General features: G+C 37.7%; 1 protein-coding gene across 4 annotated transcripts in view; it reads right to left on the minus strand.

Annotated features, from left to right (window-relative positions):
• The window catches only part of adgrl3.1 (adhesion G protein-coupled receptor L3.1), an 89365-nt gene that overhangs the window by 52416 nt on the left and 21186 nt on the right, over positions 1-15763 (minus strand). For all 4 annotated transcript variants that reach the window (XM_016229052.1, XM_016229053.1, XM_016229051.1 and 1 more), the window contains exon 5: positions 1863-2159. In XM_016229052.1, the coding sequence (XP_016084538.1) occupies positions 1863-2159 (297 nt within the window). The remainder of the gene's footprint in view (positions 1-1862; positions 2160-15763) is intronic.

Raw genomic sequence — 15763 nt, forward strand, 5'->3', positions numbered from 1 at the left:
GCAAATATTTTGGAATATTTATCTTTCTAATAATAAATGACACTTTGATTTGGTATTTTGTCAAACAAGATATTCTGACATATTTAATTGCACCTTAAGTGTCCATATACTTTTAAGGGCAACTTTATTTAAGGTTATTAAAACTTGTAATTGTAAAGGTTGACTATGTAATTATGGTAACACCTTAGTATAGGGACCAATTCTCACTATTAACAAACTGCTTATTTGCATGCCTATTATTAACATATTGGCTGTTTTATTAGTATTTATAAAGCACATATTCTGCATGAACATATTCTGCATCCCTAATCCTACCCAATACCTAAACCTAACAGCTACCCTACTAACTATTAATAAGCAGCAAATTAGTAGTTTATTGAGGCAAAAGTTGTAGTTAATGGTTTATTAATGGCGAGAATTGGACCTTAAAATAAAGTGTGACCGTAATTATTTGTACTGTGGTAATTCCTATTGTTGAACATAATTATAAAGATTTACTAATGATGAGTTTAGCTCTAAACACTGGGATGATAAATTAATTACAGGCTAGAATTACAAATTAATTCTTTCATTCATTTTATCAGGAGCCTTGCTGCGGTGTTGAAGTGTATCAGATCTTTCCAAGAGCACAATACACACACACACACACACACACACACACACACACATAGCTAAGCCTAAGCGCTGATGTATTCAATACACATTAAACAAAATAAACCTCTATGCACACACTGCCCCTAATAATAGATTAATCACTCTCTTACTAACCTATGGTGCCAGGTGGGCATGGTTGCTTAGCAACCTGTCCCTGGTGTGTCCGTGGCCAGGAGATTTCAGCAGTGAGACGTGGGGCGCAATAGTCAACAGTGACTGGAGTCTGCAGGGATGGAGGCGACCGTGTCAGGGCTTCTGGGAGGATGTTGTTATGGCGGCGAGGCGGAGCCATGGTGGTTGTCGTGGAAGTAGTGAGAGAGGGGCGGAGCGTGCCCGTATATGGGCGTGGAGGAGTCGTGGAGCTGCGTACTGGAGGAAGAGCATCAGGAAGCAAGACTGAAGAAGGAGGATCTGGAAGAAAGAGAGAGAGATATTTAATACTTACAATACAAATGAACGTGAGATTTTGTAATACACAGCCAAAACTGTTATTCTGTTCTACACTCTTTTATTTCAAAAATAAATACATATGTGTGTGTGTGTGTTAATTTTATATATTTAATTATATATTATACATCAAATAAAAAATGCCATGTAGCTGTCAAGTATTTATCAATTAAAATCACAATTTACAATACATTTTACAATTTTCATATTTTTAAATAGATAGATAGATAGATAAGTATTAAAAATATATATTATCAAAAATATAACAACGATTATTTGTTATATAATTCTATTAAATAATAAATATTATATAAGTACTTATTCTATAATAAAAATTGTATGTATATGTAATATGAATAATTATTCATAGTATAATATATTTAATATTATATATCATATATTATTTTAATATACATTAAAATGCGATGTATCTATCAATTACATATCCATTAACAACACTAAAACACATTTATTTACATTTCACATGCATGTTTTTAAACATTACAAATAAAAATTTTGTACAGCTGCTGTTTAAGCACAGACATTTGCCCAAAGAATGCTGCTAAAAAAGAGACATCTTCTATCTCTGTCTCTTGCTAGGCATCTCTGCTGTTTCAGGGATGACTGAATGAGTCAGAACACACACACACACACACACACATAGCTAAGCCTAAGCGCTGATGTATTCAATACACATTAAACAAAATAAACCTCTATGCACACACTGCCCCTAATAATAGATTAATCACTCTCTTACTAACCTATGGTGCCAGGTGGGCATGGTTGCTTAGCAACCTGTCCCTGGTGTGTCCGTGGCCAGGAGATTTCAGCAGTGAGACGTGGGGCACAATAGTCAACAGCGACTGGAGTCTGCAGGGAGGGAGGCGACCGTGTCAGGGCTTCTGGGAGGATGTTGTTATGGCGGCGAGGCGGAGCCATGGTGGTTGTCGTGGAAGTAGTGAGAGAGGGGCGGAGCGTGCCCGTATATGGGCGTGGAGGAGTCGTGGAGCTGCGTACTGGAGGAAGAGCATCAGGAAGCAAGACTGAAGAAGGAGGATCTGGAAGAAAGAGAGAGAGATATTTAATACTTACAATACAAATGAACGTGAGATTTTGTAATACACAGCCAAAACTGTTATTCTGTTCTACACTCTTTTATTTCAAAAATAAATACATATGTGTGTGTGTGTGTTAATTTTATATATTTAATTATATATTATACATCAAATAAAAAATGCCATGTAGCTGTCAAGTATTTATCAATTAAAATCACAATTTACAATACATTTTACAATTTTCATATTTTTAAATAGATAGATAGATAGATAAGTATTAAAAAAATATATTATCAAAAATATAACAACGATTATTTGTTATATAATTCTATTAAATAATAAATATTATATAAGTACTTATTCTATAATAAAAATTGTATGTATATGTAATATGAATAATTATTCATAGTATAATATATTTAATATTATATATCATATATTATTTTAATATACATTAAAATGCGATGTATCTATCAATTACATATCCATTAACAACACTAAAACACATTTATTTACATTTCACATGCATATTTTTAAACATTACAAATAAAAATTTTGTACAGCTGCTGTTTAAGCACAGACATTTGCCCAAAGAATGCTGCTAAAAAAGAGACATCTTCTATCTCTGTCTCTTGCAAGGCATCTCTGCTGTTTCAGGGATGACTGAATGAGTCAGGGCTGAAGCGCCCAGGGGAGGTCGCGGCGAGACCGCAGAATGGCAGCTGCAGCACACCAAAGATGAGCACCCCTGAATGGCAACCCCCGCTGACGCGCCGTAAGATTCGTCCTGAGAAGGCTCGGCTCCGAAGCGAAAAGCTGATGTGCGTTTGCACGCGCTCTCCTTTTATACCCGCGCTGCGGGGCGGGGTGTGCGTGGCGAAACACGCACGCCAACTGTCATTGGCTTGTTTAGTTTACACTCGAAGGTGATTGGGCTCTCGGGCGAGATCCCAATTCGTCAGTCACTGACGTAACGTAGAACGTGACTGACTGAATGGGAACATCCCCGCAGTACTACCTACATTGCAGATCCACCACTGACCCTGCTCTAATAGATTTAGCACATGATGTACTTGTCGGTGCATAAATTATACCTGAAAATGTGCACTAACAAAGCTGTGCAATCATAAGGCAGTGTGAGCCCTCGTTAGCAGTTCAGAACGAAAGATAGTTCCTCTTTCTTAGACTATATCCCACCAGACAGCGCTGGCTTATTATAGAGATGCACTGATCCAAATATTCCCTCACATCTCCTCTCATCACTTTTCCTGCCCTCTTTTCTCTTCGCTCTCTCCCCCACCTCCCTCTGTGCGGCAAATCTGACTGTGATTTTAAAGGGCCGCTGAGTGAAATGAAAGCACTTCCTGTTTCTATTTCTGTAACTGTCTGTGTGAGGAGCTACTGAGGCAAGACTCGGAAAGCAGCAGAGCATTCTACAGTGACTAATCGTTCACACACACGCTCACAGACAGGCATGGCACCCTCCCTTCATTTTTCTCACAGAAGCCATTAAATGACAAACCAGCTCTTTCATCCACCTTCCAAATCTCTCCATCGCTCCTTTCTTGCCGATGACCGCCTGTCTGCCGTGCCCTCCATGTCTCTAGATTGTCATCTCCGTGATACAGCCCACTCAGACACAATAGGGGTACAGATAGAGGGCAACGTGCGTGTTTTCCAACGGAAGAGGGTGCTTTGATTGGCGGCCGATCAAAGGAAGTATTCTATTCTCTACATCGGTGGAAAGATGGCTGACTCACTCCTTGAGGGTAAAGGTCATTTATCCTCTATTACTCCAAACACTTTTAAAGGCAGCGCGACTTCAGAGTGGGCTTCCCAGCGTGGTCTGTTAAGCCCATCTCTTCCTGTAGACTAACATGAAAGTGAAGGCAATATACAATTGGACATCTATTTCCGACAACTGGCTTCTTGGAAATCGGGTCATTTGATGTTTGGTCATACTTTCAGGTGTGACTGGAACGGCAAATCTTTTAGGGCTGCTCAACGCACACAGTCCTGTTAAATATGCCTCAGCCCACACAGAGACAGGAAACAATGTCACCTTGCTGATCAGGACCAGTCAGAATACAGCGTCATGGCAACCCCGCAATCAGTGATTGGTGCAAGTTTTGTGCTGCAAGTTTTGAGTTTTAAAACCTAGTAAAATTTCCATACATCTAATTTAAGAAAGAATAGCGAGATAAAACAGTGTGTTATAGTAGTTCCATTTTCGTCAGACTTAAAATGTATGAACGTCTTTGCACTATATGTGACCCTGGAACACAAAATCAGTCATAAGGGTAAATTTTTTTTGTAAAACAGCTGAATAAATAAGCTTTCCATTGATGTATGGTTTGTTAGGATAGGACAATATTTGGCCGAGATACAACTATTTGAAAATCTAGAAATCTGAGGGTGCAAAAAAATCTAATCGCATTTAAAGTTGTCCAAATGAGATTCTTAGCAATGTATATTACTAAACAAAAATTAAGTTTTGATAAATTTACGGTAGGAAATTTACAAAATATCTTCATGGAACATGATCTTTAGAGATAGAATTTTCTTTTTTATGTCAAAAATCATTAGGATATTAAGTAAAGATCATGTTCTGTTCCATGAAGATAGTTTGTAAATTTTCTATATAATCAAAACTTAATTTTTGATTAGTAATATGTATTGCTAAGGACTTCATTTGGATAACTTTAAAGGCGATTTTCTCAATATTTAGATTTTTTTTGCACCCTCAGATTCCAGATATTCAAATAGTTGTGTCTCGACCAAATATTGTCCTATCCTAACAAACCATACATCAATGTAAAACTTATTTATTCAGCTTTCAGATGATGTATAAATCTCCATTTTGAAAAATTGACACTTAAGACTGGTTTGTGGTCCAGTGTCACATATAAAAAAAAATTTACACTTTAGTATAGGGACCAATTCTCATTCTTAACTAGTTGCTTATTAGCATCCCTATTATTAACATATTAGCTGCTTGTTATTACTTATAAAGCACATATTCTGCATGACCATATTCTACATCCCTGATCCTACCTAGGAGTTTGAGGCAAAAGTCAGCAAGGGTGCACTGAACTGTTAATTTTACAAAAGATTTCTATTTCAAATAAATGGATCTTCTTGACTTTTTATTTATTAAAAAATAGGAAAAAAATCAGTTTCCACAAAAATATTACCCGTTTTCAAAAAGTTTTTTGAGCACCAAATCAGGGGTGTGTTTCCCACAATGATACACACTGCTTAACCACTTTAGTAAAACACATTGATAGAGAAATTAACTAGTCATTCCTGTTTCCCGAAATTGTAGTAAATGTTCACACTGTTTATTCACATTGTGAACCACATTGGTTCAAATATAGGACTGTTATTAATCACATTACATGCAGGTTTCTCGATCACAAGCAATTCTAGATCACAATTAATGTCAGTTTGTCATGGTCGTGTCGAGGAAGGCACACGAAGATGAAGATTAATTCAACAAGTAGTTTAATAGTATCCAGGAAGAAGATAATCCACATAGACGAGGGGTTGACACACACCAATTCTAACGTAATACCGGACCAAGACTAGAACCAAAGAGTGAGCTTAAATAAGGCAGGAAGCTGATGACAAACAGGTGATGGGAATAACTAATGAGCACTAATGAAACAATGAACTAAATGAGGGCACAGAATAACTAAACAGACCTGGGGCCTGCTTCACAAAACAAGTTTATCAAATAAGCCAGGTTTATTTCAGTTAGTTTGACTTATTGTCAGTTGATTGTTCAAAATTAGTCAGAATAGCTGAAATAAGCCTGGCTTGTTTGGTAAAGTTGTTTTATGAAACAGCCCCCAGATAACTAAAAGTGAAAACACAACAAAAGAGTTCATAACTGTTACAGTTTGCGACCCTCCCGGAAGGCGTAACCTCATGCCATAGAAGAACCAGCGGTGGAGGGAGGGCGGGGGTTTTGGAGGGGGACAAGGAGTAAGAGAAGGGCTGGCTTTGACGGTGGGAGGAGCCACAGAAGAGACAAGAGAATCCATGGAGGAAGAGATGGAGGGAGGAGCCAGGGTGAGGTCAAGAGGGACTTGGAGCAGGAGGAGCCAGGCGGAACCCAGGCCACAGCCACGACGGTGGCCCACGGTGGAGCCGACGGAGGGAGGAGCCATGGTGGATGAAGGGCTGACAGCCTGAGGGGGCCAACCAACAGCGGTGGTGGTGGTGGTGGAGCCCGAGGCGGAGATGTGCCAGGGCCACGGGGAGGATCCGGAGGGCCAAGGCGGAGCAGATGGCTCAGGCCGCGGTGGAGCCGGAGCAACAAGAAGTCCAAGGTGGAGCCAGAGGGAAGGAGGAGCCTGACAGAGCCGGAGGGATGGAGGGACAAGGCGCAGCCGGAGGAGTGGAGTCCCAAGGCAGTGGATGGTCGATGACTGACCAAGGCGGAGGGATGAGGGAGCCCGGCAGAGCTGGTGGACTGACGGGCCACAGCGGAGAGGAGGGAGCTAGGAGCCATGGTGGAGCCGCTGGGTTGAAGGGCCGAGGCGGAGTCCAGGACTCAGAGGCTGGAGGCGGAGACAAGGGATCCTCCAGCCACGACGCCGATGGAGACTGGCAGACCCGCGGCGATCCCACCACACAGATGGTGGGCTGAGGGGCTGCCAGGAGACAGCGGAGGCGATGGTGAGGACTGGTGTAGAGGTGGTGGGAGAGGGAGGCTGGGTGGGAGTTCAGGATGCTCAGGGGGCTTAGGGACAGTGTGTGCTGCCCAGACACACCATAAAGCCACTTCCAGCACCGTGAGTGCCAGCAACAGGGGAACGGTCATTATAGTCCAGGCATATAGTTCAGGGCAGATAGACAGTTCAAAACAGACAGACAGTTCATTCACGGCCTCCATGGCCGTATCAGGACAGGAAGATGACAGAAGACTGGGTAACTCAGAAAAAAAGTCAATTAAATCTCCCAAGTCCTGCCTCAGCGGTAGTGCAGTGGGCGGGACTTTCCTCCGTGCACCCACGCTCTTACTTTATCCACCATCACGCACAACATTAACGGCACTTAAACCTGGTCAGACGTCGATTGAGGCTCTGGCTAACCTTAACCCTAACTAACTAGTGCTCCACTCTGTCGCTCTCTCTGGCGATGGCTCGGTCGCGGCGGGCTCTGGCTCTCCGTCTGCGGTGGGCTCAAGCTTTGGCTCCACGCAGCGGGGTGATGGTGGGCTGGGCTCTCGGTCCGGAGTGGGGCTGGTGTCGTTGTCCATGACGTCCACTGTGAGCGGCGATCCGCAGCGCACCAGCACCCAGATCGCGCGCCATCCAGATAGATAGTGAGCTATGTCCAGGAACAGTCTTGTATGGTCCCCGAGAGATCTTTCCCCCGCTCCAGCAGGAGGAAGAGGAATTCCGGGAAGTCCATGAACGAAAAACAAAACAAAACTCTCTCTCTCAAAAATAAATAAATAAATAAATGAGGGATTACAAGCCGCTATACTTTTTGGTGTTCCAGTATTCTGTCACGCTCAGGTGAAGGAAGGCACACGAAAACAAAGATTAATTCAACAAGTAGTTTAATAGTGTCCACGAAGAAGATAATCTACATAGACGAGTGGTTGACACACACCAATTCTAATGTAATACCAGACCAAGACTAGAACCAAAGAGTGAACTTAAATAAGGCTGGAAGCTGATGACAAACAGGTGATGGGAATTAACTAATGAGCACTAATGAAACAATGAACTAAACGAGGGCACAGAAGAACTAACAGACCAGATGACTAAACAAAGTGAAAGCACAACAAAAGAGTTCATAACTGTTACATAGTTTATTTACATAAACAATAGAAAACCTTTCATTTTGTTAAATCACATTAACATGCAGTATGTAAGTGGAGTACACTTTACTCCCAAAAACATGCGGCTCGTTCGTTTAGAAGCTTTCTCCACAATGTAATATCTCAGAGATGCTGCTGTAATTAACATGGCATTTGAGGACTACTTAACTATTTTTGTTTCCTCTTACATCATAATACAGGGTTCCTTTACATATTTATGCATTTTTGAACTCTTCAAAAATGGTGCTCATTGTTGATATGATAAAAATGTATAGAATAAAAAATATTTTCAAATGGGATGAAGAATTTAGAATGCAATGCATGATAGCATTGTTATTTTGCTGAAGAGCATGAACTACTAAAGTCTACTTCATACTAATGAGAAACTGTGCTTTTAACCACAGGTTGGAAGTTGTAGTTCCATCCACACAAGATGGTGATATTCTTTGTGAATGTAAATTGGAACTATGGTTCTGGGTTGAGTCATTGCACTCCTATAAAATGCTTTCAGGGCACAAAACTGGACTACATTTTAATATATAGTAAAACATAAAACAATTATTTTAAATTGTAATAATATTTTACGATATTACTGTTTTACGGTATTTGGATTACTGTAAGTAAATGCAGCCTTTGTGAGCATGACAGACTTTTCAAAAACAAATCTTACCAACCCCAAACTTTTAAACGGTAGTGTATCTGTCACTGTTTCAAACTATAAAATAACAGATATGTTCCTTAGATGTAAGACAAAATATTTCACAAAAATATTTGGATGCATTGTGGTTGTCACTGACACCAATTGGTTAAACGTAATTGTAAAAATGGCTCAGTGACATTAGTTTTCAGAAAAGGTCTAGAATAATTTGTATGCAAATATTTTGTAAATAATGCAGTGACTTCAGTGTCCAAACACTTTTTGTGTCCACTGTTTATCAAAGAGATACAGGTCTTAAAAAGAGTGAGTTCAGAAACAAAGAATAAAAAAGAGAGAATTTGTAACCATAAAGATGCAAAAAGCACAAAAAAAGAGGGAAAATGTAAGCCCAGTCTTCTCTCCTCTTCCTCCTGTTATCAGCAGTATGGTAATAGCAATGTAAGTCCCCTTGGTGGGGTTACCGCTGTAATCCGCACTCTTATCCTCTCAGATCTACATGGTGAGATGCTCTAGGTCAGCAGTCTGTGTAAACGTGTGTGTGTATGTGTGTGTGTGTGTGTGTGTGTGTGCGTGTGTATACACGTGTGTAAGTATATGTGCGAGAAAGGTTAAAATTAACACTTGCCAAACAGCAACTGAGTAAAAATGGGTGTTGCTAAATAAACTCAGTGACTGTCTAAGGAACTGCAACATAAGACATTTTGATTTAAATGAATCGATCCTTTCAAACAGTTTGTTTGCTTCTTTCATGTCACTATGTGGTCCCTGACATTATGGTGTAGGATAATACATGCACAAAAATGTTCCAATAAATCCATGTGTAGATGATTACAGTTTTTTATTTTGTTTTATAAGTAACAATGTTTCGTATGTCCCTGTTCAGTTTGTTGCAGCCATGATTCAGCTCATATAAAACAAAAAGTCATTTAAAAACCAAAATATGATTTGTATTTAGATCTTGGCTGAATAAAACATTTTAATAAAATGCTTTTTATTAAAAACAACTCTCTTGCATATGTGTGCTGATAACATTTTCTTACAGTCAAGTCTCAGATATATTTGCAGTGTATTTTATTCATAACATTTTCATAATTCAGCTATTAAAGTAGCATTTTGCCCCATCAATCAAATCTTCAAAACACTTCAAATACTCGCTTCTAAGTTCAATGAGTCAGTAACTCACAAGACAGACATGTCCAAATGAAATGGTTATTGGTTCATTGAGCTATGAGAACTGCTCAAACTGATTCAGGAACAAATTCTTTAGACTTGTTTTGTGAAACGGTTCAACTGATTCAGTGAAAAGATCTAACTCCAAATAACGATTTACTGACAAACAGGACATCAGTAAGAATGATCGCTTTAAAGAACCTAACCCTCACTGATGTAAATGATGTGAGCTATTCAAATCAATGCTATTCAAGTCCAGTAAAGAACATCTTTTAATTACTTTGTCTTCAGTGGAAAGTTCACAATTAAAGGTTTTATCTACAAAGCCTGAAGCGCTGGTTCTCAATTGTTTTGACTCCAAGGCCTCCCATTGTCCACAGCAATAATCAAACATCCTGGATAAGTATAAAGGAAAAGGATTTAAAAGCCTTCTACATAATAAAATATTTTAGACATTGGCATGGCTAAAATGTATTTTGTTGTTATAATAATGGCCATTTAGTTATACGTAAGATTTTATTAATTTACATGATTTTTCCACTTTTGGAAATAACACTTTAAAAATTAGGCTAGCTCATATATCCAGGTTTTTTTCCAAGGGGAAAAAAAGCAGTTGTTAAGGGGGTGAATTAAAATAAAATTAATAAATATTAATAATTAATAAGAAATAAAATATATATTTTATATGTTAGTTGCCATGGTTTATTTGACATTTTTAAGTCATCTTAAGGTCTCATTGGAGGTTTGCTGAGGACCCCTTTTTGAAAACTAATTTGTTTTCCCCCTTGCATTTCCATCAAAACAAAAATATGACAAACAAAATAATGATGTGTCCTCGCAGTTTGTGACAGTATCACTACGAGACCACCAGCTTGTGTCTGATGCTGTGAGTGACTCAATGATCTGTGCTGTTTGTCACAATTTTTCAAGGAAAGACAATGTTGTCCTACTCTCATACAGGCAAAGATATAATAATTCAATTACATTATCTAATAAATACTTTATAATTATGTTTATGAAAATAAACTATATGCAAAATACAGTAGCACTTGAGTAAGAAATATTTATGGAGCGTTTATGGAGATGTTTAATGTTTCCAACTCTCCCACTATTCGTAGGTGTAGTATTAAGTTAATTTTGCACCCTGTGTGCGTGTATACTGTATGTGTGTGTGTTAATGTGAGAATGGTTTTGAGCTCTGAAGTATGTGCATACAAGTGTGAGTGCGAACATCACTCCATTACTGATTGATCTGTGTGTTAAAACTCCCTGCTGGCAGATCCAGGTGCATTCTTGTTCCTGCAGATCGGTTTAAATAAAGTTTTCCCTCTGTGCTGAGCTGTAATTGCCAATTGAGAGAGTTTTAACCGTATGTCAGACATTCTCTCATTTAATAAATGCAGAGAACAGAAGTCTTCACTCCACTAAAGGAGCACTGCCAATCCAAACATATTACATTAGCATCAGACTTTAAAGCAAACCTGGAGGAAGAGGATTCTGGGTATGAGAGCGAGAGAGTTGAGAACGCGCTTTAAAGTAAAGCAGATTAAACTGCTATCACCAGTAAGACTTCAAGATGTGTTTAAGTGAGAGATGGTGAGTTTTACATGTGAAACACATGTGTGCATGTTTTTTATTTCCTCAGTGTGAGCACGCTTAACAGAGCGGAACTAATTTCATTTCTATCAGCCTTTAAAGCTATTTTTTCTATGGCTCAGAGTGGGTGTCTGTGATCTTTGGATGAACAGTGGTGTATTTGAGAGAAAAGATGAAAATAAATGGTCGAAATTTACTAAGAATTTCTGTATATACAATAATAAGTTCTGTATTGTTTGAGCACCATATTCACCAATAGAACTGTGCAAATCAAGATAATAATAATGAACGCTAACAATTTGCAAGCCACAATTCCCCATATTGCAACACTGTGGAGGTTGCAGCAGACTATTGCAATCTGCATACTTTACTGGGAATGTACAGCATTACTCCACCACTTTGATCCAGTCACCTGAATTGGCTCTTTAAAAATGTTGATTATATGCTTGATATGCCCAGTTATAACACTCTTCTCCATTATGATGAGTTACTCCTACCATGATTAATAGGAAATGTACACACAAATCACTTTACTGTTCATTGGTGTTAATATCAGAACGGCCTGTGTACAACAAGATGAATTTTCAGTGCAAAAATTATTTATGATAAACATTTTCTTTGAAAGAATGTCTGTTAATTCACGTGCCATCAATTCATCAGATTTTTTATGAATTATTTTTCATTTCTTTTTCAAAATAAAGACGGCCTCCCAAAAAGATTCACGCTTTTAGTCACTTGCTGTTAATTAAAATCTATGATTTGGTGGTGCTCACATACAATTGTGCTGAGCGACAGTGGATAGCAGAGGACGAATGCGTAAACAGACTTTCTTACTCGTGTTTAGTTTTTTAGTAAACACCATAGTGAATATAAAAATCTGAACAAATACCCTTTGACTTCCTTTTCAACCATTGGTCTGAACTGGCAAATCACATGTGAAAATCAGACAGTATTTTTGTTTTGTGTTGGTGTTATCGGGCCCATTAGCCAGTGCATTTTGTGGCTGGTTAATCTGAATTATGTGCATAGCGAATAAGCTGCAGGTTTTCGTGCTGAAATATTGGGCCAAAAAAGTAGCGCAAAAGCTTGAATTTGCACCCAAGAGTGACAATGAGAGATCAATAAAAAGAAAAAGAAACCGAGAAGTAGCAAGAGAAAGTCAGAGATACAAAGAGGAAAGGAAAGCACATAACTGGGCAAATCTAATCTCTTTCAATCTTTTCATCTTCTCTCTTTACTGTTCCTGTAGATCTGAATCCTTCAATGTCCTCCCAGCTGACCTGAATGCCAGAGCTTTCTCAAGCACTTAAACTCTTCCAAGAGAAACATACTTTGTTCAGGAACATGCAGCACACATACAAAACTTAGGCCAATCATCTATTTATAGTTGATGAAACTACTGTATATCAGCTAATAAAACTGTAGTACTCAATATGCTAGCACTCTGACTTGCACATGAAAATTATAGTTTTAAATTCAAATAGTTATTTTTTTCAGTGTAGATTTTCATTTTATTTTTTGTGCAGACTTAATAATACTAACTAGTAATTATTAATAATACTAACTTCAAATTAAAAGTGAAACCATAAGAAATGAATTCTGCATGCATTCTGCATCAAAGAGAGGTAGACATTTTAAAAATCTACTTAAACCAAAGTTCTCAATATGGCGGCTGTAGAAAAAGTCCTGACTTTCAATAAAAATATGTAATTGGCTTATTGTCATTGAGTTGTGCAAACCTAAAAAAAACATTTTTTGCAGGCTGATTTAAAAATTGCTGTCAGTTTTTTATTGTTAAACTGACATATGTTATTGAAATGGCACATAGTTTTTGACATTTAATTCTTTTCGCTTTTCAGTATATTGGAGGTGTGCTTGCGTGACTTGAAAATAGCTGCCCTGGGGCATTGACACAATGACTGCAGAGTGAACCAACATGCTACAACAGGGACTTACGATAATACCAAGTTACTACAGTTTCATTGTAGTAACAATAACTCTAGTAACTATAGTATTTGTTGGGAATTAATGGCTAAGAATACATTTGGTAAGGCACTCCAATTTTGTGGCAACAAACAAAAAATAGGGGTCAAAAGATATCAATTAAAACACCCATGTGACAGTGGTGCAGTCCATATAAGTTGTGAATGTTCTACATACAAAAACCAATTTTGAAACATCAATAATGTTAATTTGTCTTTTTCCAAGTGTTTATGTTTTTCTTTAAGACGGTCTAGAAAATGTCATTTAAATGTATGTTTTTGATATGGACATGTTTCCATATTTTCATTCACATACCTGTACTTCTAACTTGTTTATTGCATTTTTTATTAGAAACATTTTGTCAGAAAGAAACATTTTTCTTTAGAATCGTGATCTCTACTTTAAGCAAATAATCATGATTGTTAATCTATTAAGATATTTAGAATCGTGCCGTTCTAAATGAGTTAAGTCTTGCACCAAGCCTCTATTTCCAGACCATTCTCTCCTCTGCTGTATTGACAGAATGTAGTTGTTTTTCTCGTTCAAAGCTGACATGCAGACAAAATGAAAAACTAATTAAACCAAGATAAAATGTAATTAAAAGCTGAACTACACAAAGATGGTGTTGTTATAGCAATATTCTCTTTGATATGATCACTAGACAGCGTCTGATCTGCATTAGTTTAGGTGGCTAACACTCCTGCTCTAACTCAAGCTTTACAAGATCTTTGATGTGGAGTAGGTTAATAAAGAAAATTAATGCAGGCAGGGTCATTAACAAGCACCTACATATATTGCACCTGCAAATGAGGTCTATATAAAAAAGAAGCTATTTACACTTTTTGAGATTTGTTTTGAAAATGAAGTACACAAATCAGTGTGTGGGTTTAGAAACATAATTATTCAGAGATAAAAATTTTATTAGTTGTATTTAGTATTTGCTTGTTGTGTGAGCTGTTCTGTAATAAACTGGCAGTGCATGTGAGAATCTATTCACAATTTATTAAGCAAATCTCATACAATATGCTCAATTTGGACCCAGTTAAGAGCAAAGAGATACACTCTGCTCTGTTCTAATGGGGATGTCAGTAGATGCTGGAGATAATAACTGTTAGTTTACACTGTAGATAATGATTAATTCAGCTGCATTTCAGCTGAGCTGGCAAGCTGACTAAAATTGCAATACAATACAGCATAAGTAGTGTGCCTGAACTCTAAATGTGAAGAAGGAATAAAACAAAGTGAAAAACAACCTGACTAATGGACTGTGATAACCTATACAATAACATTCTCTGAAAATGTATGTCAGGGGAAAAATCCGGAAGGTCTCTTTTATCATTGATATGAATACTTGTATGAGTGAGCGAAAATGACAGGGCTTTCTAACTCTGCCAGTTTACTTCTTCAAAGTAGATTTGTAACTGACAATCACAGAGTAGTACAATACTTAAACTCTGACTCTGTGGGCACATACTTAGAGTGGCAGCTCACTCAAAAAAAAATAAAAAATCCTTCATTATTTACTCACCCTTGCCACCCAAAAATAAAATAAAAAATGATGAAAAAAATCACAACAAAAGTAGACCTTGTGCTATATTCCAAGTATCTTAAGTAATACTTGGAACATAGCACAAGGTCTATTTTCCAAGTGTATTTGCCTTTGGTAAGCTCTTACAAATGAATCAGTCTGTTTGGTGAACAAATGATCAGTCTGGACATTGAACTAATGTAGATCAGTTGGTTCTCTAAAAACAAACTGCTCAACAGAACTATATGCTCACTGGTCCTGTTCACACATTTAAAAGTCAGCAGATTCAGTGGTTGCAGCAGTTCTTGATTAAACAAGTCACTGGAAGGGAACATCATAGTGTAAGTTTTGGTCTGATCCTGTTCCACAAAAACTATTGTAGTACTTCCAAAGACATGAGATATACTATAGCACACAAAATATATGGACTACTTTTATCATGCTTTTACAATTTCTGGTAATTTATCATGAATTCATTGAGAATAAATCATTTTAATGTTAATTTAATTTAATGTTAATTGTTCATTTAAACACCTTTTTGTTTTTATATATAGTCTTTAAACATTAAAGTCTGGTAGCTAAGTGTGTCAGTTTAAACTAATTACTGTACAGTGGCTGTGGCTACAGTAATGAAACCATATTAATCCAAGCAATCAACACAAGCATCAATAACTAAGGCTGTTGTCACCAGAAAGGGAACCAGCTTCACTTGATCTCAAAGCTGTTCTAAGTGAAGTAAAAGGCGACATTGTACAAAACAATCAAATCATCCTGAAAAAGCTTGGAGTGCTCAAACAAATTAGGTGTAAAAACATCTAAGATCACAAAATACTTTC

This window comes from Sinocyclocheilus grahami, unplaced genomic scaffold (genome assembly GCF_001515645.1).
Source record: "Sinocyclocheilus grahami isolate Dianchi unplaced genomic scaffold, SAMN03320097.WGS_v1.1 scaffold346.1, whole genome shotgun sequence".
NCBI lineage: Eukaryota > Metazoa > Chordata > Actinopteri > Cypriniformes > Cyprinidae > Sinocyclocheilus > Sinocyclocheilus grahami.